This window comes from Pseudorasbora parva, chromosome 6, assembly GCF_024679245.1.
Source record: "Pseudorasbora parva isolate DD20220531a chromosome 6, ASM2467924v1, whole genome shotgun sequence".
Lineage (NCBI taxonomy): Eukaryota > Metazoa > Chordata > Actinopteri > Cypriniformes > Gobionidae > Pseudorasbora > Pseudorasbora parva.
Window position 1 is genome coordinate 19,061,682 of NC_090177.1, and position 26,503 is coordinate 19,088,184.

The 26,503-nt window shown below is 38.8% G+C and overlaps 1 protein-coding gene across 3 annotated transcripts in view; it reads right to left on the reverse strand.

The window, feature by feature from the left end:
* l1cama (L1 cell adhesion molecule, paralog a) overlaps positions 1-26,503 on the reverse strand; it is an 82,406-nt gene that overhangs the window by 24,635 nt on the left and 31,268 nt on the right. Inside the window, exons 2-18 of one of the 3 annotated variants that reach the window (XM_067445976.1) lie at positions 12,591-12,719; positions 11,242-11,256; positions 8,781-8,883; positions 7,402-7,595; positions 6,233-6,355; positions 5,968-6,138; positions 5,406-5,520; positions 5,149-5,333; positions 4,695-4,826; positions 3,435-3,578; positions 3,230-3,341; positions 2,851-3,011; positions 2,528-2,687; positions 2,302-2,426; positions 2,022-2,123; positions 1,216-1,413; positions 920-990 (exon numbers count right to left, since the gene is read on the reverse strand). In XM_067445976.1, coding sequence (XP_067302077.1) covers positions 920-990; positions 1,216-1,413; positions 2,022-2,123; positions 2,302-2,426; positions 2,528-2,687; positions 2,851-3,011; positions 3,230-3,341; positions 3,435-3,578; positions 4,695-4,826; positions 5,149-5,333; positions 5,406-5,520; positions 5,968-6,138; positions 6,233-6,355; positions 7,402-7,595; positions 8,781-8,883; positions 11,242-11,256; positions 12,591-12,714 — 2,235 coding nt within the window. In that variant the 5' untranslated portion in view covers positions 12,715-12,719. Of the gene's footprint in view, positions 1-919; positions 991-1,215; positions 1,414-2,021; positions 2,124-2,301; positions 2,427-2,527; positions 2,688-2,850; positions 3,012-3,229; positions 3,342-3,434; positions 3,579-4,694; positions 4,827-5,148; positions 5,334-5,405; positions 5,521-5,967; positions 6,139-6,232; positions 6,356-7,401; positions 7,596-8,780; positions 8,884-11,241; positions 11,257-12,590; positions 12,723-26,503 lie in introns of all 3 variants that reach the window. The other 2 variants (XM_067445975.1, XM_067445977.1) reach the window with 2 other exon arrangements.

Below are 26,503 nucleotides of genomic sequence, written 5' to 3' on the forward strand. Positions count from 1 at the left end.
AAAACTTTGTGTGGCCTTCAGATTAGCTCAAGAAGAGTGCGTTGAGAACTTCATGGAATGGGTTTCCTTGGCCGAGCAGCTGCATCCAAACCTTACATCACTAACACATGTACCGGATGCAGTGGTTTAAAGCATGCCACTGGGTGACGAGCAAAATCACGCTTCTCTGTCTGGCAATCCGATGGACGAGTCTGGGTTTGGCAGTTGCCAGGAGAACGGTACTTTCCTGACTGCATTGTGTCATGTTTAATGGAGGGATTTTTATGGTGTGGGGTTGTTTTTCAGGGGTTGGGCTTGGCCCCTTAGTTCCAGTGAAAGGATTTCTTAATGTTTCAGCATACTAAGACATTTTGGACAATTTCATGCTCCCAACTTTTTGGAAAGAGTTTGGGGATGACCCCTTCCTGTTCCATTATGACGGCACACCAGTGCACAAAGTATTGTCCATAAAGACATGGATGAGCGAGTTTGGTGTACAGGAATTTGAATGTCCAGACCTCAACCCAACAGAACACCTTTGGGATGAATTATAGCGGAGACTGCGAACCAGGCCTTCTCATCCAACATCAGTGCCTGACCTCACAAATGCGCTTCTAAAAAAATGGTCAAAAATTCCTGTAAACACATCCCAAAACCTTGTGGAAAACCTGCCCAGAAGAGTTTAAACTGTTATAGATGCAAAGGGTGGGCCAACTCCTTATTGAACCCTACGGATTAAAGTTCATGTGCAAAAAAAGGCAAACCTTTTGTCAATATAGTATACAAGAGATAGGACCATTTAGAACATGTAGACACTCTAGAATAAATCAGACCTGACAACACTACTTAAGAGAGAGAGAGAAAATTCATACAGGCTTGGAACGACATGAGGGTGAATGCATTAAGAAAAATAATTTTTGTGCTGAATTGTGCAGCGCACCTTCCATGTGATGACAAGGGTGCCTGGGTCGATGGAATCACTGTGCACTCCTTCAGGGTTGCTGTCTGGAGCTGTGGAGGACAAATCATAATTTAGTGCCAAGATGTTCTAACATGGCAATAAAAATGTCACTTCACATCAGCCACACACTGAGAGAAGATACAAACACAAATTCAAAGTGTCATACAGTGATTCAAGAGACAAAACAAATGCATCACAATGTAGCGGTACAAGCACTTTCTTTTTTAGGCAATGTAAGCGTTCACACACGCATACACACATGCGGTGTTACTTACGAGCAGCTGGTGTGGAATAGGCCTCTGTTTCCTTGCTCGGGTTACTTTTGCCGATGTCATTGATGGCGATGATTCGGAAGCGGTAAGAAATGAAGGGCTTCAAGGGAAGGGTCGTTCGATGAATGCTGCCTGACACACGGGTTAGCTCCTCCCATTCCTTTCTTTCAGATCCTGTCTCCTCGAACTCAATCAAATACTCTAGATACATAAACAATAAACATGCATTTATATATATATATATATATATATATATATATATATATATATATATATATATATATATATATATATATACACACAAAACAGGAGGAAATGACACAGATTTTATATAGACTTTACCCCCATAATAATTGGGACACTTCAAACACACTTGTATGAATGCCAGCATTAAATTCAAAATATGAAGTAAAATAGCACAAAAAAAATATTATTATTATATATTTATTTATTTTACAAAAAACACATATTTTAAGTATGAGTTTTTTTTAAAGGCAGTTTAAATGATGCTTTCCTAAAGTGGGGTTTATGAGTTGATAAAAATCTAATAATTATTAAAATCATAATCATACATTAAATTAAACAATTAACAAAACATCTGAATAAAACAAAAAGGAAATTTTTTTACACTTTGTTTAACTATCAATTTATATAACATTTGACATTTAAAGGGGGGACAAATTAATGAGCATTTCAAATAATGAACGCGTATCAAATATTGACTGCATACAATTAAACTGTATTGTATAAACAGAATATATATATGAATGAACCAGTAAAATTGTCCAGTATATAAACTGTAACTGTACCTAGCACAGGGCTGTTGTGATTATCTCCAGGTGTCCAGCTGAGAGTGACACTGCGTTCTTTAGGTTCGGTCATCTGTATTTGGGTTGGAGGGTCCGGTCGGTCTGGGAAATGAGGGTTGACAAAGAGGTCAAGCATTAAGATGCTAGTAAAAACAAGGCATCTATAATTTTAAAGGTTATTTCTTAAATCTGCCTACAGCAAATCATGTCCTTTTGTCCTTTTTGTAGGTCACATTATCATACAACACACATACAGCTATATAGATCCAGAGTTACCTACCAACAATAGTGATGGAGCCACTCGCTTCTGCCATATCCAGAGTGGTAATGACTTCACAGGTGTATATCCCTTCATCCTCTTCTTCAACATCAGGTATTATGAGGGTGGATTCATCTATCATGTACCTAAGATATTTATGGTTAATAATGTTCATGAAATCACGTTATACAGTTCAAACTAAACCATTCAGCAGGATTTCGAAGGACATGAAGGTATTAAAGCATACTTGTCTGAATCAGAGGACTCTGTGAGCTTCTGTCGGTTCTTTCTCCACTGGACTTGAGGAGCGTCCTGCCTGGAGTCCACCTGGTACTCGCAAGTGAAGGTAGCTGGCTTCCCCCGCTGAATTCGCAGAGCCAACGGAGGTTTCACAATGACTGTCTTATCTTGATTTTAAGAAGAAAAAAATGATTAACAGGTATTTTTCTTGCCATATGTTTCACTAAAAATATTTGTATTACTTTAAAAAAAATCCTATCAGCCTGAAGTGAAACCAGTTATAAATCAAGTATGTGTGAAGGCATGAGCATTCATGCATGCAGAACTCACTGAGTACATCCAGCTCAGCAGTGATGGTGATTTTGCTGTTGCTGACAGAGCAGGTGTATTGGCCGCTGTCATTGAGGGAGGCGTTACTGATCTGTAGAGAGCCATCGGATAACTGACTCATTCTTGGGTTGGCTTTAAGTGCGCCCCAGGACTCACCCTCCCTGTGAACACACGAAATATTAATTTTAGCCTGTTCAAATGGATGCAATGTGCGAGAACACCAGTATTTAGAAATGCTGACTACTGTGTGCGATTCTGCCCATGTGCCCCTAATGAACTCCCCACAAAGCAGCTTCCCCCCACCAATAATGGGGACAGCTGGCTGGAGCAGTTCTGGCATGTGAGGAAGGGACACCCCACAGGATCGAGTCTGTCTCACCATGTGACATTGGGCCGAGGAGAGCCAAAGGTCTCGCAAGCCAGATCAATCGTCTGTCCCTCTGCCACAGAGTACATGAGACCATCTTCTGTCAGAATCTGGGGAGGCAATTCTAGAGAAAAAAAAAACACACCATTTATGATATTCTAGTCCCAAATGTTGCCTTAGCAATGACCACAACCACATTTTTTGAAAATTAATTTACCTATAACATAGACGTAGGTATTGATGAGGATAGATCTGTGCTTATTGCCAGCTTTGCACTGATACACCGCAGTGTCACTGAGTTCCACATTCTTTAGAGTAAGAACACCATGTTTCACACTGCGTCGGGGGTCTGGGTCAATATCTACGCAAAAAAGATACCTCAGTACATCAATTCAAGACCATATACCAATGTTTTTCATGTCTCAAATAAACAGATACATTTATTCAACAAATACAAACAAGGATCACAAAGGTCCACAAGCCAGGATTTGAGTCGCCAAGGCTATTGGCGCTGGCTCACAAATATATTTTAATGACAACGTTTCAGTTGACAGCCTTTTGTAATTTCATCCGACGATTGTGCACGACACTATATATTTTATATATCTTATACGTTACAGGTCCTGTTCTTCGCGATTCCATCTTTCAAACTTTAGTTAGTGTGTAATGTTGCTGTTAGAGCATAAATAATACCTGTACAATTATAAAGCTCAAAGTTCAATGCCAAGCGAGATATATTATTTAACAGAAGTTCCCTTTCAAAGCCTACAGCGAACGGCCGGTTTGGACTACACCCCTGCACTTCCTTCAGGAATGACGTCACTAGAACCGTTTGTTGACTAACCCTCAGCCCTCAAGAACACGCAAAATAAACATTTTTGTTTATTTTGTGGGCGTGGTCTTGTTGCTCTCCCACGTGGAGAAGAGCGCGCATTCAGCGCTTGCATCTCCCCGTTATGGTAAGAGGCGGGACCTTTCCGGGCAAAGTGCGCTAAGCTGCTGTCCAATCACAACACGGGAAGCGCTGGCCCAATCAGGACTCGTTATGTATTTCTGAAGGAGGGACTTCATAGAAAAAGGAAATCATCAGGCCGTTTTTAGGACAGAGGAAACAGCGCTGTACAGATAAGTAAATTGTGTGAAAAATACTGTGTTTTTTTACACGCGAAACATGAACTCATGTTATATTGCACACTGTAAACATAATCAAAGCTTCAAAAACACGCGAAGAACGGGACCTTTAATATTTCAATTCAGCAACACATCTGCATGGTCACGATTCTCTGATGTTAATTAACTGGTCACATGACATGCAGGTAAACAAATATTTCATATTCTTCTAGGTAATGTTTTATTTTTATTATAATCATTTATTTTAAAATGATTGATTGATTTATTTATTTTTTATTTGTTTTTCCATTGAATCACGAACCCCTGCAGTTTCCCCATGAACCCCAGTCCTGACGGAATCAGTTACCAGTAAGAAGATTGCCATTGATGCTCCAGGTGACATCAGGCTTAGGAATGCCGTCAGCCTTACATTCCAGTTTGATCGTCTCTCCTGGGGCGTACAGCTGGCTCTTTGGTTCTTTAGTCCAATATGGGGCAGCTAGACCACCACAAAACAAAAAACGAATCATGAAAGGTCTATGGCAATAATAATACAACTTTCAAGAAGGAATGGAAGGTAGCCAATAAGCTTTTATCAAGCAATAAGCAATTATACACCAATCATGCAAAACTAATAATGTAAATCCTGACTGGGTTTGTTGCTTTCGTCAGCAAAGTCTAATTTAAAGTTGTTAAGAGTCATCCTCCTAAATATATCAAGTTAAGTCATCCTGTTAAGTCATCCTCCTAAATATATCAAGTTCATACCCCACATCTAAATCTGCAGAGGAAGTGATCTGGCAGTGTGAAGCATACAGTACCTTCCACAGTGATGCTGTAGGTGTGAGTGACCATGCCTTGCAGATTTGTGGCGGTACACTGGTACTCTCCACTGTCAGACTCTGTGATATTCTTAAAGCGCAGAACTCTGTTATAACTGTCATTGGAGGTGCGCGACTCAGACAGGACTCCATCTTTCCTGATCCACTGGATACTGGGAGCAGGCCTAATGGGGGAAACAACAGCGTGTAAACAAACGGTGTAAACACACTTTTAAACTCTAACTTTGTTGACTTACAGGCCCTGTACAATGCATTCCAGCTCTAGGTTTTGGCCACTGAGGACCAGGTAGGAGCTGCGGGAGCCAGTGGGTCGCATCATTTGAGGCCTTCTGTTACGCACCACTGAGTTAGCTACAGATACAGACAAAGACAGAATCATTGGAGGAAATAAGAAGAGAGAGCATGGTAAACAATCACGGCTACAGTAAATGGGTGTTTGCAGAGGAAATAAGCTGGGCAAATCATTATTCATGGATGGATGGATGGATGGATGGATATAGACAGACAGAAAGACAGATATATACAGACAGACAGACATGCAGTACATAGATAGATAGATAGACAGACAGACAGACAGACAGACAGACAGACAGACAGACAGACAGACAGACAGACAGACAGACAGACAGACAGACAGATAGATAGATAGATAGATAGATAGATAGATAGATAGATAGATAGATAGATAGATAGATAGATAGATAGATAGATAGATAGATAGATAGATAGATAGATAGATAGATAGATAGATAGATAGATAGATAGATAGATAAAGGCATCCTCTGCCTTGGTGCTTACTGGGGACAACAGTGAGTTTGATGGGCTCTTTGAGCATGATGATGCGTGCGCTGGGGAACTGAGTGTTACAGGTGTAGTCATCTCGGCTGTCTGCCGCAGTCACATGAGAGAAGTACAAGTTCCCATCACGACCCTGAATCACACGCTCGTTTTGCTGAATGTGCCGCAGCCCTAAGAGAAAAAGAGTGTAGAAAAAGATGTATATACTGTATACAGATATTGCTTAAATGTTGTTCTTGATAAAACAGGATAAAAACAGACTAACTTTTGTCCATCCAGTGGATGACTGGGGCCACGGTGCTGTTTGGAGGATTACAGGGAAGCACCACACTCTCCCCTTCCGTCACTTTCATTGACACCTTCTTCTCCTTCTGCAGAGTGGGATTGTCTACAAGAGAGTTCACATGATCCTTCAGAAAGCATTCTAAAATACTGATTTGCTGCTCAAGAAATATTTATTGTCAATGTTGAAACAGTGCCGTGTAATGTTGTGGAAAGGGTGAAACATATTTTCAGGATTCAGCAGAATTTTTTGAAACATTATAAAGTATCCTAGCTAAAAAAGTATATATATTTTTAAAAAGTTACTGGTCACAATCGTTTAAGTGATAGTGTAAATAAAAAAAAAATGCAGGCCATTCTCAGATGTGGATGGGTTAGAATTTTAATTATTATTTACAATAATTGACCATTTCAAATACATTTTATACTTGTGAGAAACTGGAGAATGCTAATTAGCTAGCAAGTTATTATTTACAGCACAGCTGACAAAACAAACGAACACCAGAACGCAATTCAAAACTAGCCTACATAACTAGTCCAACATTATTTAGAAGATGCCTTGGCTTAAAATGATATGAAATATGTGTGTGATGGTACACATATTAATGTGGCCAGCACCAGCTGTGTGTGGAGTTCATAATATGCCGGCTATTGTTAGCCCTGCTCATGCTGAGTACTCTCACTTCCTGCACATATTAATCCCAGGAGTGGTCGTCCCCGCTGACACACTTACACGACTCACACTGGTTTCTGAGGTAACTGTTGTCAGGGAAACTGGCAGAGAGGTCGGGACAGAGTAAGGGAGACAGGTAGATTGCTAGATAGATGTGATGTTGTTGTTATTGTTTGTACAATGAGCCGCTCAGTGTTGTGTTTGATAGCAATTTGGGAAGCAATCTGGGATTTATATTCTTTCTGGAGTTCTTCGAATCGCTTGTGTGACTGGCACGCACAATGAGCTGTAATTTTCCACTAAATGACATTTTCTGCATATGACACAACAGGGGGAAGGGGGTTTGATTTTGGGCTGTTAGCTGCTGTGAGCCAGATTCTCTCAACAGAAAACTCGCCCCATGTGGGAACGTCAAGGATATCAAACAGGCAATCATAAGTGTGCTGCTCAATAATGTTGTGGTAATGAGAGTGACTTACTCTCTGTGACAATACGAGCCTCATTAGACACCGCCGTGCCGAGCTCGTTAGATGCGTAGCAGTTATATCTGCCCTGGTACTGGTGGATGGGTCCATCTTTGGCTGTCAACGAGAAGGTCCCAGAATCTCTGGACACTGAGAGGTCAGGGTCTTTAGACGGGTCAAACTCCAAATTATCTTTCACCCAGCGGAACCTAGCAATGATGCAGATAAGAAATAAGTGACAGTCATTTTTTCTTACATAGAAAATAACATCTATAAATTAAATTGATATAGTGAAAAATCAGTATTAGTATTTTTTTCTTCTATACAAAAATTATGCATTAAACTGATCAAAAGTGACAGTAAAGACATTTATAATGTTAAAAATGATTTCTATTTCAAATAAACGCTGTTGATTTTGGACTTTCTTATTCATCAAGGATCCTGAAAATACAGTGTCTCACAGTTGCCACAAAAATATTAAGCAGCACTGTTTTCAACATTAATAATTATAACGTTTTTGAGCAGAAAAATCAGCATTTTAGAATGATTTCTAAAGGATCATGAGACTGCAGTAAAGATGCTGAAAATTCGGCTGTGACATCACAGGAATAAATTAAATTTTAATACATATTAAAATAGAAAATAGTTATTTTAAAATGTAGTGCTATTTCAAAATATTGCTGTTTTGCAATTTTGATCAAATAAATGCAACCTTGGTTCTTTTAAAACCATTTAAAAATCTTACCAAGCCTAAAGTTTTGAACTACAAAGATATACATAACTAATTTTAATACACCTTAATATCTGATATTTTAAGCCACATTATAATGCATTATAATATTCATAGCCAATTGAAAGGCTTGATGAATGTCATTTTTGAAATATACTGAGTGGGACATATAGGCAGGCTTGTCCTTTTTCAGATGGATGGATGGATGGATGGATGGATGGATGGATGGATGGATGGATGGATGGATGGATGGATGGATGGATGGATGGATGGATGGATGGGACAAAGAATGATAGATAGACAGACAGACAGATACATAGACAGATAATCTGATAGCATGATAGAACAAATTAATGAAAGAACGATATATAGAACTATAGATAGAATGATAGAGATATAGAGAGAATCAGATACATAGATAATCAGATAGAACAAATGAATGAATTAAAGAACATATGAATGAATTAAAGAACAATTAATGAATGATAGTATGATAAAACAATAGATTAGATGTGTATCTTGGAGTTGGTTATTATAATGTAACTGTGGCTGTGGTTAGGCCTACAATTATTTATAAAGGAATACAATGCATATAGCTGTAATGCATAAAGGCTTTAAATAAATGGTTACCAAATGATTTAACTGTGTTGCTATGGATACTAACGTGGGTGGGGGATTCCCAGTTGCATCACAGGTGAGTGTGATGTCGTCTGCTGAGAAGGTGGTGATAGACTGGGGCTGGACGGTAATCACTGGGGGGCTTTTCACTGCGGAGAGAGTGCAAAATCACATTTCAAACATTCAATTATCCTGTATATTTCTGTAAGCTGTGAAGTTAGCAAAGCAACACCCTTAAATAGAAACAGACATCTATTTCCAAAGAGCTATAATAACTTTATAATAACAGCTCATTTGTTCATTGCTTCAGATGTGGATGATGAAGGCATATTAGTCTCAGTAGCCTTTCCGCTGACCTGCTGTAATAACAATATTCAAAACAGCTTAATGATCCGCAGCGCCATTGACTTCAGTAAAGTTTCCCACTTAACCTCAACAGTGTTCTGAAGCGAGAGCCTCTGAATCTCACCAACACACTTACTCGATCAGTTCCAGGAAATGGAATATCGTCCATATCATTAGAAACTCCCAAGAGAAAAGAGGGAAATGAAGAGTGTGGTGTAAAGTGTGTAGAGGCCCAAGATGTTCTCTAAGTGTCTGTTGTTTTACAGATGAGTGGCTCACAAAAATCAGAGAGCAGGAAGAAAATTAGAGTAGAGGAATGAATAAGAGAGGCAGACAGCGAGAGCATAAAGCATTAGTGATATAATCTGAGGACAGACTCACTGAGGCAATAATAAAGTGCTTAGACTGAACACATAACAACACTGATGTCTGGGAATGCTTACAGTGATCCTTTACTATGCAGTTTATGCCCTAATCTCTCTCTCTCTCTCTCAAAGCTTGCAAACATCAAAAATGAGAGAAGAATGCACATGTTTGTCTAATCTAATGATTGAAAAATTGTGGAAAAGTTCCCAAGAAATGTAGTTTGACGGGCATTAAGTCTGTTAGATTTATGGGGGGGAAATGAAGGAATTTTTCCTTCTATCTACAGCCAAAGTACTAAAGAAAATAACTGTGGCAAACAAGAGATTCAATGGTAATAGATGAAGAGCCTGAAAAATAATCAATTCTTGTTTACTGTATACATGAACTGAATTAGTTTGAAGACGTTTCAAAGAAAACTTTGTATTTACCACATGTGAAAGTCTCTCATTAATCTGAACTGAAGAATTGTAAAGAATCAAAGTGGTTGGACTATTCTCCTAAGAGATGTTGGAGATCTTTATACCTATCACCTTTTGAAAAGCGCACTGCTTATCTTCATTGGAGGATTGGGTAATTGCGACTAATAGATACTTGGTACGTGTTGACGCCACTGTGGAATGTAATTTTCGTGGTCTTGAAGAAACATTAAACCATATTTTTAGATTGTTCTAGACTAAATGGTCCGTTTCAGATTTTAAAGAGTTGGCTTAGAACACTTGGAGAAGATATGAATGAAAATATATTTATATTTGGTCCAAAATATATTGCAACAGTTTAAAAAAAGTATTTATTTAATCCATTTTTTAATTGGTGAATCTAAGCTGTCAATATGGATTACTAGGAAAAATAAGCAGAAAGATAGTGGAACCACTGAACCTGAAATTATTTTAAAAAAAAAAGGCTTTTGTAGCTGCAAAGATTAAAGCAGAATGAGCTTTTTTAAATTAACAAAAATGTGGTTGTATTCAGTGAGTTTTGGGGACAGGCAGACGTGTTGTGTGTGGTTCACCAAGATGAAATTGTATTTTTAAACTTATTTAAAAAAAAATGTGTTTAGTTTTTTTTCTTCCATGAATGTGTTAAGTGAATGTGTATATTTTATTGTCTGACAATGATGTTTAAAAAAAGGAAAAAAAATATATATATATCCTTTATAATCTTTATGAATAAAGAGCTGTTAAAAGTCTCTTTTTAAAAAACTCTATCTATCTATCTATCTATCTATCTATCTATCTATCTATCTATCTATCTATCTATCTATCTATCTATCTATCTATCTATCTATCTATCTATCTATCTATCTATCTATCTATCTATCTATCTATCTATCTATCTATCTATCTATCTATCTATCTATCTATCTATCTATCTATCTATCTATCTATCTAGAAAGGGACACAACCCTAGAAGGTCAGGAACACGTGGACAGGAAATGTAGAAATGTAAAAATAAAAAAAAAGATAAAAAAGAGGAACAGGAGACTGTTCAAAAACACAAGTAATCCCTGGTGATGGACCATCTTATGGACCATTAACCATTATATCTGGGAGGCATGGCCACCCCTCACCCATCTACAGAAGATAATCATTCATTTTAAAAACTCATGCCTTAATGCACTCTCCATTTTTTCACAATCATTCCCACACTTCTATATATAATAACAAACACATTTCTCAGCTGATCAGTTTGGGGTGTTTGCTGCAGGCTGTGTTCCGTTATCTGAATAAGTCTTGGAAATGTTAGTGAACTAGAGTCAGTACATGCAGAAGCATATATTACATGCTAGAAATACTCACAGTCTCTTATTTTGTCTGTCCATTTAGTCAGCACGGGGAAGAAAGAAACATTTGTAGTTTACAGTAAGGCACATCGACATCTTATATTGTCCACACCACTCACGTCACAAACACGTAGAACATGCACACATTTACACATAAACTCTGCCTTTATGACTTTTATTCTTAAATAAAGCAAATTACAACTCCCAACATCTAACCCTAATGAGGATTAGATGCTTTACTGTATTTGCAAGGGCTTTTTTAAAAATGCACATACATAACACATTTGTTCTTCTGTCATGGTGTGAAGTTTTTTGATATTTTCTCTCCTAACCCTCACAGAAACCCTTCCCCTTCCAGATTGCATTAGGATATTCTTTTAAAAAAAAACATAAGTTTGTGATTATATGATTACACCGTTTGGAGGTGAAACAAAGAAAAGACATGATGCCAGCTCAGACACCTGGACTGTAGTTCAGCTAGCCAACAAGAGGCACACTAGAGATAACAAGATGCTGGCAAAGCAGAGCTAAAATAAAATCCCTCCCTATCTAGCTATTTTCCTGCCTTTGACTTCAATCACCCTTTGCAAGACCGCTTGGTACTGCAGTCCCAACAACTTAATAAGAAAACAAACATGCTGAATGTCTGAAAACAGCAACACGGCAGTGAGACAGGAACAGAGCGTTAGCATATGGGCCGGACCCGTTCAGACTGTGTGTGCTGGATGAACATTTTTAAAGTGGGTGTGTTATTGATCTCACTGGTCACATCCATGTCCATGTTTCCCATTTAAAGGTCACAAATTGAAAGTCAAGAGAAACTGTGACCTTTCATGGCGATGTAAATCTTCACTGACATCTCATTTTGGAGCATTTCGGTTTTGTTGTTTTCATAATCTAGTCTTTTTCCTCTTCTTTGTGTGTGTGTGTGTGTGTGTGTGTGTGTGTGTGTGTGTGTGTGTGTGTGTGTGTGTGTGTGTGTAGGGGCGGAAAAGGAAGATACTCTGTTACACTGATACATGGATGCAATCTTAAATTGCAGATGTACAATAATAGCAACAAACTCAGTGCTGTTTATAGCTTTAGGAAGCTTGTAGCAGCTGCTGTTTTTACAGTTCCTGCTCAGGTGGGTTTCAATCATTGTGCGCTTGACTGTCCTTTCCAATCACGCCTGTACTAGGCATTTGGGTCAATAGTATAATCAATTGAGCAATTAAACTAGCTTAAAACTGCTCATTCTGCACTTTTTAACTCACATACACCTAATAAAAAGCCATAGCAAACATCATGATACTGCAAAAATCAATGCAAAAACACATTCGACATGCACACACATTTTAATGCAAAGTCAAATCTTATACTCACATTTGGATGGGATGTTGATCATGGTGTCCCCAGGCCTTGGAGCCACAGACAGCAGGAGGAGAGGGAGCAGGAGAGCAGCACATCGCCCCCTGCTGCCCACCTGCTGTTGTGACATGGCAGGCATTGAACCTGCTGGCAGGCACAAACACAACGGGTCAGAAACTATTATCCCAATCAGAGAAGAGCAGTCTTTATTGTTTCTTCTTCCTGTATGTTTTTCTCGGGTCCACACCCTCACGATGCACTATCACTGTAAGAGGAGAGAGTGAGAGTGAGAGTGAGAGTGAGAGTGAGAGTGAGAGAGAGAGAGAGAGAGAGAGAGAGAGAGAGAGAGAGAGAGAGACAGAGAGAGAGAGAGAGAGAGAGAGAGAGAGAGAGAGAGAGAGAGAGAGAGAGAGAGAGAGAGAGAGAGAGAGAGAGAGAGAGAGAGAGAGAGCCAGAGAGCCCGAGAGAGGGGTGGAGTTGGGGGCACAGTAAGAAATGGAGGTGCATAATCTGTTCTGACAATATCGGTCAACCATTACCATAAAAACCATTTAAAAAATGCAATGGTAACATGGTAAAATCATTGTTTCAGATGGCAATACCAATGGTACACAATGTAATAGATTATTCATTATATTGTAATAATATCCATTATCAAGTAATAGATAATGCACAGCTAGCTGTGCTTTAAACTATTTTATTACACAACATCGGGGCAAAGAACCACCCAACACGAAGTGAATTAAATAAGTGAATGTAGCCTACCAGGCTACAGTACATTGTACTCCAAGGTACTTCAAAGAATAACATGGTACTTTTTTGTTGTTAATATTTAAATAATAACTTTTAAATAATAATAATATAAATAATATTTTGTATCATTGTCAGTATTGATTTAATAGTTATCAATATTTTTTTAGAATGTATCCCTTATTTATTTAAAACTGATATAGTCATAATATATTTATATTAAAAAATTACAAAATTATCATTATTATGTATTGTACTATTTAATATGACATGTATCAATATTTATTCTTACATGAATACTGCTCTTATTTATGATAAATGATGCTTATGAATTATTAAAGGGTTATCTGATAGGAACTTCCCTGAGGGTTGGTTTGTGTGTTGTGTGTAATATGCTTTATAAGTCATAAAATGAATATATTCTACATCAGCTAAAACTTCTACATCAAGGAACAACAAAATTTAGTGTGTTGCTCTTATTTCTAAAAGAATCAATAGAAAACAGAGCACAATACATTCCACTGATAGAAATACTAGACATCATTTTCATGGATGAAGTGACCATAAGTTAGCCTGGATGCCAGCCGAACTTAGCCCCGCCCACAAAATGTTTAGGTCGGGCAGTTCGGTCTGGCCTTGATCCATAGAGGAGTAATTATCATAAGCCCCTTTCACACTGCACGTCGGACCCGCAATATTCCCGGAACATTGCCGGGTCGCCTTCTGTGTGAAAGCAACCACGTCCCGGAATTGATTACCGAATTGAACCCGTATAGTAACATTGCGCGATTCGATCCAGTGACGAGCGCTGTGTGAACAAAAGCCGAAACTAATGCTGCAACGTGTACGTAGTTATCGTGCGACTCCTAGAGCTTGTTTTTTCCATAATACAACCCTGCAGTGCCAGAAGAGCTGTTCGGTGTTTTAAACACAGAGAGTCTTCGTATACAAAAGAAACTAAAATTAAACAAGCAGAAATGTGCGCAAACTGGACACAAGTCGAGACCACGGAGCTCCTTACTATCCGCGCTGAAGCTGAGATCGCTCGCCATTATACGTCACATCAGGATGTCAGGTGTCAACTCGATCCGGGACCGTTACGGGTTGTGTGTGAAAGCGCACATATTACGGTATTTCGCTGGCAGTGTGAATGGACCAAAACTAGAGGCCCGGGAACAAATGCCGCGTCGCATTATCCGTGTATTTGCCGGAAAAGTGTGAAAGGGGCTATAGACAGTAAAAGAAATGGACAGAGCGATCCCACTGACTTCAGCGGCAGAAAATGAGACCAATCAGAGGCACTCACTTCCTGATGACTGAGCGAACTGCACAGGCTCAGACTGAGCTTGATGACGTAGATGTGACGTGAGCCTCCTGTCTGACAGTTGTCGGTCTTCTAGTTGTTGTGGAAAGTAAAATCTGAATCATGTTGTTTAAATATTTTCTCACATTGCTTTTGGCTCACTATGGGCTTCCCCCTTGACTTTATCAGACTTTATGTCTCCACGTCCCCCCGACTGCCTCATAGACAGTAAAAGATTGTTTCTGAGCGTCTCCTCAGGTCTATACGGTAATTTCTCAACTGTGCGACAGAGTCGTGTTGGTTATGACGCAATCATTATCCTATTTTTACAAAAACAGCTTCTACGGGGCGATAGTGTAAGATACAAGGTAACGGAGCCTTTTATGCATTCTCGTGTTTCTTTATAAATAAAAAATGGACAAACAGAGTCTTTAAACGCCTCAGATGTAAAGTTATTCACTGTCAAAGTGACTCAAAAATGAATGGGAGTCAATGGGATACTAACAGCAGGTGATGGCTTGGTTAGCAATGGCAGCCCCTAGGGGTGGAACGCTTTCCGAGCGCTAGATTACCCTCTTGGTAATTATCACCGCACAGAAACTGTTCGGACCAATGAAATCACCAGGGCGGGCTTTAAACGATGATGGACAGATGATCAACAGTAACGTAATCATGCATGTCATCAAAGGGGCTTGGATTATATTTGTTTGAATCCTAAACGGAGAGCTTGTTTGTGTATGCATTCGCCTTCACAATTTCTCTCAGAAATGATGATCATGTTGGGTAAGTACTCTGTGTATCATTATATTATTTTATTTTTTTACAACACCGGCAAAGATTGTGTATTCCAGCCTGATTTCAGCGCGCATGCGGACAGGGTTGCCAAGTTTTTACAACAAAACCTGCCAACTACTAGCCCTCATCAATAGCTTCTCGGGGGGTTCTCCGGGGACAAAATATTGTTTGGGGGGTAAAATGTGTGTTATTTTGGCAAGGTTGCCTGCTAAAATTCGCACTCATGGTTCTATATATCACATAATAATCGCTTCAACCCACAGAAAAAAACATGGACTTGGCAACACTGTGCAGTTGAGCTCTGTTGACATTTGAATGACAATGCGCCGCTTCGTTGCTCTGATTGGTTGTAGGTCTATCCAACTGAGGTCTTTCCTGGTTCGGTTGAAACCGTTGAAACACGCCTCATAATCACAGCCCAATGGAGCAGTTTCAGACTCATATTCTGACTAGAATTGAGTGTGACCACGTCAGGCTAACCATAAATGCAAGCACACTGCAATTTTTTCTCATCTCAATTACAGAGCAACTGCAACCTCATGAAGCAATTTACTCAATGCATTTCCTCAGCAAGACCATAGATATGTATATCTATAAGCAAGACCTCAGAAGTTCTTAATGTCATGCTATTTATAGGTAATGATGAATGGAGGCCGACAGGAGCGTTTCTAGGTTTTAAAACATCAGGGCCTGGGGTGGGTGATAAGATAACAAGATTTGCAAAAACAATATAGTTTATTGGTAAACACAAAGTAACACTTTGTTACAAAAAGATTATTATATGCTTATGACAGTTACATCTAGCTGTTAAACATTTACATTACATTTGATTTCCCACAAATGTAATGTAAATAGCACTAATACTCCTTCTTTTTTTCTTAAGTCATTGATTGATTTATTACGTAAATACTGCTTTTTATAAAACGGAAAGACATTCACTTGTCCGTGAGCAAACAAGTTGCTTATCTGTAAAAAAAAATATATATATATATATTTTTGTGTTGTAAATATAAATTTATTCTGAAGCAAAAAAATTTATCAGTGTTTTATCAGCTTAAATCTGCATATTTGTTGTATTTACCCAGAGGGCATTTTTTAACCTTTATAAAGGGCATTTCCCCCCCTAAACTTATTAAATGTATGTTTCATCTTTCATTTTAAATTCTTATTTATCAATAAATTCAATTAGAATTATAAGACACTACAGGAGTTTTACCAATCAAATTAAATAATTTACACTGAAAAAGTAATAATAATTCAAATTGAATTTATTGATAAATAAGAATTTGTGTATGTATATAAATATATATATACACACACACATATGTTTTGGTACTTGTCCAGTCTCACTTGCACCTTCAAAACATCCACTTAGCCAAACAAGCATTAATGTCGAGCCCTACTTGTTGTAAGTGCTTTCACATCTTTTTAGAGTTGGGTGATATCTTACAGACATTAGGTTCTGTATTTAGGGCTTGTGTATGCTTTCAGGCTTTGCGTTATGTATTTCCTCAACATTGAAATAAGGCAAATATAAATGTCAGGAAACCCCATTCCTGGCCATTTAAAAGTCATTAAATGTCAATGACCACTGCATCATTTGATTAAAGCATGTAAAAGTTTGCTTTACTCTCATAGTTTTTTACGGTAATAAAGAAGACATGTTTGATTCTTTTTATTTGTCATTGTCTCTTAGAGGACTATGCGGTGCTGACTGTGTTATTTAATTTTTTTTTAACTGCTGTGAGATTGATTACTGTTGCACACAACTACTGGAAATACACTATGCTATGCCAAAAGTATTGGGACACCCCTCCAAATTATTGAATTCAGGTGTTCCAATAACTTCCATGGCCACAGGTGTATAAAATCAAGAAACTAGGCATACAGACTGCTTCTACAAACATTTGTGAAAGAATGGGTCGCTCTCAGGAGCTCTGTGAATTCAAGCATGGTAATGTGATGGATTTATTGCACAGGTGGCAACCTATTTGTGAAATTTCATCACTACTAAAGATTCCATGGTCAACTGTTAGTGGTATTATAACAAAGTGGAAGCAATTGGGAACAGCAGCAACTCAGACACAAATTGGTAGGCCACGTAAAATCACCGAGCTTAGTCAGCGCATGCTGAGACTCACAGTGTGCAGAAGTTGCAATAGCTATACAGATCTCCAAACTTCATGTGGCCTTCAGATTAGCTCAAGAACAGTGTATAGAGAGCTTCATGGAATGGGTTTCCATGGCCGAGCAGCTGCATCCAAGCCTTACATCAAGTGTCTGGACTCTAGAACAGTGGAGATGTGTTCTCTGCAGTGACAAATCATGCTTCTCTGTCTGTCAATCCAATGGATGAGTCTGGGTTTTGCCGGCAGTTGCCAGGAGAACGGTACTTGCCTGACTGCATTGTCGAGTGTAAAGTTTGTTGGAGGGGGATTATGCTGTGGGGTTGTTTTTCAGGGATTGGTATTGGCCCCATAGTTCCAGTGAAAGGAACTCTTAATGCTTCAGCAAACCAAGACGTTTTGGACAATTTCATGCGCCTAACTGTGTGGGAACAGTTCAAGTCCCCATCCTGTTCAAACATGACTGTGCACCAGTGCACAAAGCAAGGTCCATAAAGACATGGATGTCAGTTTGGTGTGCAGGAACTTGAATGGCATGGACAGAGTCCTGACCTCAACCCGATAGAACATCTTTGGGATGAATTAGAGCGGAGACTGCGAACCAGGCCTTCTCGTCCAACATCAGTGCCTGACCTCACAAATGCGCTTCTAAAAGAATGGTCAAAAATCTTTAAAAAGGCCTTCTCAGAAGAGTTGAAGCTGTTATAGCTGCAAAGGGTGGGCAACTCCATACGGTTTAAGAATAGGATGTCAATAAAGTTCATGTGCATGTAAACGTGTACCAAAAGACAAAGAGAGACCGACTTCAACAATCACAGCGACAGCTCAGAACTAAGATTAAACCACCAATATTTGATTAATTGATATCATATTTCCTCTAAACTCAGGGGCCTATTCCAGGCCAAAATTATGAATATAAAACAATGTCTGGGTCTTTTTGATGAGCCTCTTAGACAGAAAAGATATGCATCTATTAGAGCAGCTATCGCTCACGCTGCAGGCTTATGAGCTATACCGCAGGAGGAGTTCTCCATCTGTACCAGGGCCTGCCAAATGACACCACAAAGACCTGCATGTATGGCTCCATTTATCAGTACTATCACTGGATCAAGCAATCGTCTTTTTTCATTTACTTGCCTTGATCACAATACAGCACAAAAAGGAGCTCCCCAAGGTCTTGTGATAACTTCAGACAGAGAATGAGGATGAAACTAAATAAGAAGCGAGAAGTGGATATTTTTATTGGCTCTGGAACAGCGTGTCTGACAGCAGCTGGCAGCTATGCATATCTTTAGCTGGGCACCACTGTACCCTGCTGGTGCCAAACCCTGGAGCTGAGTGACCTTGGAGCAGAAGGAAAGGTTGAAGGAGTAAAGAACAATCATTCACTTTCATACACTCGTGCGCACACACAAAGACAACCCTGCTGAAAAGCCCAGCTCAAACTAGCATACATTTCCAAGAGGTTTCCTGAAGGTCTATTGTGGTTTGGTGCTGGTCTAGCTGGCCAACACGCAACACAGGGCTGGATCACAGTCCCACGAGCCCCCTAAGAAAACATTTTTAGAGGTCGCTAGAGTCGCCACTCTGGCTCTTTCCAGCTACCTCTGCTGCCCCATAACATGCATCAAACTGAAAATCTATACTATTTTGTCAAAATAAATAATAATAAAAATGCAACAAAAAATTACATTATAATCTGTCTGGAATGTGCAAATGAAACAATGTTTGAAACACACAGAAGTCACTTTTAAGCTAACTAGCCAACTGTATTTTCCAGAAAAAAAGTCACACCGAGTTACAATTGCACCAAGAGAGAAAAAAACAGACAAGTTGCATCTGTCAGATCCTATTATAACATTTTTTAAAAAATGTAAAACGTGCTAAGTATAAAACATACATTTTAAATGCCATTCAGAATTCATGACCTCTATTAAAGGCAAGCCAAAAATACCTTATTTAAATCTAAACTGAAACTGGCATCTGGGCAATGCTCTATAGTCTACACAAATAAACTTGGGCTTACATAGGGATGAGACCCTGTATAGCAAAAAAACGTTTTTTTCCCCCCGCTTCTGTAACTCACAGATTTTTTTTAGCTGGAGTGCTCAAACCTTTATATAAAGTACCCCAGTTTGTTTACTACAAAAGGCACCAATTCAAACCTCTGCAAGAATATCACAGTCCTTATGAGTTGATGTCAAACACATGGTGTGCCTTTGATACAATCTATCCCACTGCTGGTGTTGAATGTAACACATGCTGGGGTAAGTTGTAATAATTAGACAAAAGAAGCAATAATAGAGGCCGCATTATGCAATATTCTTCAAAAACAGGTCTATTGAAACAATCTGAAAGGACAAAAACAAACTCCATTAAGTATTTATGCTTAATAAAAACTCAACTCCAGTAAACATTTATCACTTACAAAATAAAATAAAATAAAAATAAAATTGAATATGGAAAATGAATATTCTCTATCAGAGTAACAACGGTGAAATGTTTTTTTTTTAACCCTCAAGTGCAGGCTTGGTAGGCCAGCAAGAGACTGCATTGGGCACAATTTACCCACACTTCCCCATGTCTTACAGCTGCCAAATAGAAACGGTTTTCATTGTCTGCAGTCTCAGAATCCTCACAACTGGCTTTCAACATTTGCTTTGCAACTGATCTTACCGATTTTGAACCCTTTAAACCTCACCAGTTCCTTATTTATATATATATATATATATATATGCATGCTTGTCAGAGTGTACGAATATGATCCCCAATGTAAGCCATGGCACACTGTAAGATCTCAGTTGTCATTAATGTCAGACTGTACGATAGTTTTCAGTTCAGACTGTAAGGTGTTTTATACCATAATGAATGACGCGTTCAGTGATAGTGAGCTGCATTACACGCGGGACTGAAATGCTGGCTACAAAGAAATCTCTAGCTCTCGTTTTGGTCATAGTTTGTCTTGAAAAACCGAGATAGTTGGAGAAGTCACACTGCAGGATTGTGCGCCAAATCTTCTGACAATGCCAAAATTGTGTCTGAGGCAGTGGTCATTAATCGGCTGCCGGTGAACATGCCAAACTAACGATCAAAGACGTCAGATTTTAGCCTAGGATCAGAGGAATCTTTTAGGATTTGCAAAATTTGTCTCAGGATTTAGTTGTATATAAAAGGAGGGTTTTGTAACACTTTTTAAAGATGTGTCCTTGACAACAATTCATATGGGTTCTATGGCAAAGTGGGTAAATAATGAAATTACCACAGGACTCCTATCTTATACCTGATTGGTGGAAATTGTTGCGTTACAACTCTCCTCTTGTTACAACCATAGATGGAATGCACTGACATCACTTTACCGCTGGAACACACCCCCCTAAGCCAGACTGAGTGGCAAAAGAGCTGCTGCACGACTGGATTTAATTGGGAAAACTGCAAAATCGTGAGTAAAACAAACTATTTTCAGTTTAAACTAAAGTTGGGACCACATATAATGTTATTTACAACTTACCCAACACTCAGTGTTACCCAACACCAAAATACTGTACATGTTGACAAAATGATCACTGGAAATCTAAGTTTCGCTGCCTGGAGTTCAGTTGTTTCTGCGAATTGCAGTGAGCCATTTGCTTCTCTTTTGGTAGCTTTTGGCAGTCTGTAAAAATATACCTCAGCCTTCTTGTCAAATCTATTTGTACAGTCAATCTTAAAGCTCTTTCCCATTGTAGCTGTGTTCTGTAAGGCATTCACTCTGAAAAACAGCCACAGTCACACTGGCTGACGATGATGTCACGTGCATACCCTCTATACTGAGTACAGGTGCTGCGTTCCAGTTCGTTTTTATTATGCCCTTCGCTCACTAACGTTCCTATGTCTCATTCACTCGGATGTGCGTCATTGCTTACGTTGCATGAGTGCCCACTACTGGCGGACCCTTTGCAATGGACTGAACTGGAACGCCCTAAGCCCTTGATCACTTGGAATCTACAACGGAGATGATTTATTATTTATATTTTATCCTTTAAGAAATTGTTTAATGCAGCCAAAATTATTTAGAAAAAAAGTTACCTGGCTGCCTTAAAATTTTGAGTTCATTAAAATTAAAATTTTGAGTTAATGCAATGAACATTTTTTGAAATTTGACAACCTTTATTAAAAGATTATTAAAAGATTTTGTAAGCATATTGGGCAATTGTGTGTGTTTTATTTCTGATGACGCAGTGAAACATGCCAAATAGTGCCATTTTTCATGATAATAGAGGTTCGTGGTTCAGATACAATAATATTTTGAGTTTCTATTTATTAAACAAATTTCCTTCATTGTATCAACAATTTTTTTTAATTTCAGTAAACTCAAAATTTTAAGGCAACCAGGCTACTTACTTTTTTACGTTAAACCAATAAAAACAAACTTTTTTTTAATAGTGTAAGCTATGTATATAGGTGTGTTTGGGTTGTGTTTTTAAAAAATAATAAAAAATATCATAGAGTTTTTTATGGTGGGGTAAATTAAACGCGATATGCGGTGACATCACAATCGTGTTGCATTGTGGTGCAGGGCCGTGTAAAGCCTTTGCTTAACTTTTGCTGTATTTCTTCACCTTCAAGAAAGGACGAGAGCTCTCCATTATGTCTCCCTCTTTACCTAAATGTGTCTGTTTTCTTGCTTTACCCGAGGCAAAAAGTCATTGAAACAGATTAGACTTTAAATTACATGAATATGTGGTGAAATAACCAGATTTTCACTTCAATGCATGTTTATTTTAATGTGAACAACATTCTATCACTTTAATTCAGCGCGTCTAGCACAAAATAGACGAAATAGAAACGATCGACGTGCTGCTGCAGACGAACCGCTCCTGGAAAGCACTGCCGGACCGCATCCGTGTGTAGTTAGAAAGCTGAAATCCGTTAACATTGGGATGTATAACAGGCGATCTATTCATGATCAAACTATTTGCGTTGCAGATCTAAGCAGTTCATAGGAGTCATTTGTTGGACTACTAAATAATAGAAAGACTTGTTTTATTGCTATTATCTCATCCCATTTGAAGCGCTGCTAATGTAAATCGGTAGAGGAACAACTTATATTTTATGCATTGGGAATTTGGGGAACACTAGCTGTCTGCTGGGGTGGCAATGGTCTTTCTTTTAAGGAGGCAGTTGAAACCCCGGTAGATCCACCCCTGCCACTGTCATATTTTCTTACATTTTCTTTTGACATGTTGAGGTGACGATGTACTGGGTGTCCGCTGTGACTCGATTCGGGTGTGTGACAACGATGCTTAACGTACGCATAATTACCTCGATCCAAAAAACAAATAAAAGAAAAGGATAACGCAAAAGAGAATTGTCTCGGGAGCCTCCTGGTGTTCGGGGCCCTGAGCTGCAGCCCATGTTGCCCATTAGGATAACGCGGCCCTGCTGAAGTGTATATATGAAGTAGACTCGCTCCCTCTTTCAAAACCTATAGAGTCGGTGGGCGGGGCTTAACATAATGACGGCCAAGTTGTGGTTGCGTGCTTCTAGTAAACACAAAAGCTGGCGAACGGCGGTCTTTTGAATCAGCTTTGACCACGACTCTATAAAGACTTGGAGTTAAGCTTTTCTCTGAGAAAAGAACGGCACTGAAGTCATTCTTAAAAAGGGAAGATGTATTCGGAGTTTTGCCGACTGGATACGGCGAAAGTTTAATCTGTCAACTAGCTTCGCTTCACCTTCGTTGCTCTGATTGGTTGTAATGCTATTCAATTGCGTGCAGAGGGAGTTTGAAAGAACACCGTTTATCCGCCCCTCAGATTGAGCCCTGTCAATGGTGAGTTTCCAGACCAAACATCTTGATGTGGGTCTGGCTTGTCAGGCTACTGATCAATGACAATTCTGATCAATTCCACCTGTGAAAATTTGCCAGACAATGGTAAATTTGACCACACCTTAATTATTTTTATGTTTTGGCTAATAACTGATAAATGGGTCAATCTAAAATTCTAAATTTTTAAATAAATAATTTTAAATTCTACAAGTGCATTGGGGCATAACATATATTTTGAGTTTGCTAAATATTACATCTTCTTGTGTTTTTAGGATGTAAAACATGTATAAAATGTATAAATGAGAACGCACAATTGAAAATACAAATATTGTGTGATAAATATATATCCAAAATCTGATATGTTTGTAAAATCGTACACTAAAAAACAATTGTTGGTTTAATTTAAAAAAGTAAGTAACCTGGTTGCCGGATTTTGAGTTCATTGAAATTTAAAAAATGAGTTGATACAATGAAGGAAATTGGTTTAATAAATAGCAACTCAAAATATTATTGTATCTGAACCACATGAAAAATGTGATAAATCATGAAAATAGCACTATTTGGCATGTTTCACAAATGTGTCATCACAATTAAAACACAATTACCCAATATGCTTACAAAATCTTTGTTATTTTTAATTTCTAATAATATTTGAATAAAGGTTGTCATTGTATGAACTCAATTTTTTTATTTAAATTAACTCAAAATTTTAAGGCAACCAGGTATTTTTTTTACAGTGTACATTCTTTATTGTGTTGGTGGGGGGGAAAAAAACAGTTTCAACTAGGTAAGAATCCTGACCACAACATACCAGCATTCAAAATACAGGCTACCATGCTAGTCTTTTCAACCAAGAAAAAGAAATGTAGGAGGAGGGTGGATATTTAATGGGATTTTTTTTTATAGCTACTGAAACATTTGAGTCAGCATTTGAGCCCACATAATGTTACTTACAGGTCACATATGGAAGATCATACACATAATGTTGGTGTAGCGCCTCAATCTTGGATTATATGGCTCATTAAGCACAGTCACCTCACATCGGCGCTGTGCCTGCGAATCTCTTCGTGAAAGCAAGAATTAGAGGAGATAAGAAAAGAAAAGGAGTGGAAGGGGTGAAAGAAGATGACAGCCAAGACAGTAATCCATTCCTTCATTAAATCACACAGCTGCCCAAATCAATCAGTCACCTATCCTCTCCTTTCATCCTCTAGACTCGGAGACATTAGTATTAACTGATCAGGGGGGGAGGGGATGTGTAAGCAGCCAATTAGATGCCAGGTAAGCCTCTGTTGGCCTTTAACAAATGCCATCAAATGAGGATGAATCGAGTCGGGCCTTCATTGGATTTCCTTGGCACTGAGAGGTGCTGAGCGTAGTCCGATTATCCCTGTCACACTGCTGCCCCGGAGGGAGCCAGCCGCCAATCAAACTAGTACCCAGTAACGTGTGATCAAGCAGTACACGCTAACTAGGTGACCAAGTCAAGTATGACTGGCTTGCAGAGAATAGAGCAGGAAAGGAGGGGTTTGAGGGTGTGGAACTGAAGGGGAGTGTCTCATATCCATGAAATGAGCTCCAGGCACTACTTGAACCCCTACATGCTGATAAGAACCTTGTCTATCACAGCTTACATGGCCTCTGTTGCTGATGTGAGCGAGATTGACAATGGTCAGGGTCTCAGCGCCGCTGTGCAGCTGTTGCTGATAGTATCTAATCCTGTCACCTGCCTCATTACCGAAGGTCATAGACTAAACGTCACTGATTCCCTGCAGCGGATAGGAACCGAAGGCAATTATGTCGTTTCCATAGAACAGATGTGCATGCAAAAAAAAACTAAAACAATAATCATCATAACAAACATACCATGCTTTCAGCACCGCAGAGAATTGATGCATCATTCCACATAAACAAACTCAGTAATGTCAACCCTGAGGCAGCTGAAAAAAACAAACAATTATCTTTGCAAAATGGAGCATGTCACGTCACTCGCAGCAGACACTGCTTGAATTTCAGTGGAAATGTGAATATCACTGAAAGTTGTTTTGAATGTAATCACAGCAAAGGCTCTGTGGAACACAGCTTTTAACAAATAACAGAAGTGCATTTTTAAGCTTCTAAATACAATAACTTTGGAACGGTTCTTATTTAAGTACATTAATAGCGAGAAAGTTGTATTTTTAAAAGATGATGAGTGGACCAGCTTGCTGAACACTGTATTTCAGGAGCTGAGGGATAAACTTCTTCGTCTGGTATATCCTTAATCCTGTCATGTCAGTTGAATTATAGTGGGATTCTAGAAGTGCAAATCCTGTTCTTATTTGATTCTGAGGTTATCCGAAAACAGTTAATCAAGTGAAAGTGGTCCAAGTTAGTGCACATACATTAGAAGTAGTGAGTACTGAACACACTGCAAACCGTGGAAACACATCCGGAGCAGTGGGCTGCACTTCGCTGTGGCGCAAGGGGAGCGATTGGGTTTGAGGTTCCCTTGATTGCTCAAGGGCACAGTCGTTTTCTGCCAGTATTGATAATCGACCCCGCAACCTTTCCCAAAATGATAGTTTATATACACTGGGTCAATATATATCTTCAACATAAATACATGCAAGGAAATGCAAATGACAAAACAAGTCTCAATTATTAATTTCAGACTGGTGAATGTGATTTCACCAAGTAAAACATGTCCGTGGATCAACATTCCAATCATATTTTAGAGGGATATATTTACAGTTATCATCAAGTTTAGGCTAACAACAAGGTTTAAGGGCTTCTGCACCATTCTTATTCACCTCTCATTTTCCTCTGATTTTTATGGGTAGGGTTAGGTTTAAGGGTGGGCAGGCTTAGAACTACATTTTTGGACAGTATTGGTGATCCAGGATCAACAAAATATGTTAATCCAGGAACATGTCTTACTTGGCAACATCACAGCGACCTCAGACTACACAGGCTACAAGAAAAAACAGCAGGAGACCGTGTAGACTTCACCGTTCTGAGATGTAATATCTGTTATCTTGTTCTAAAATCATCAACTATGGCTTGCATAATTATTTCCCATGCACCCTCAAGCAACTAGTGAGAATATGTATTCTGACTTCACTGTTCTGAGATGTAATATCTCTTATCTGTTCTAAAATCATCA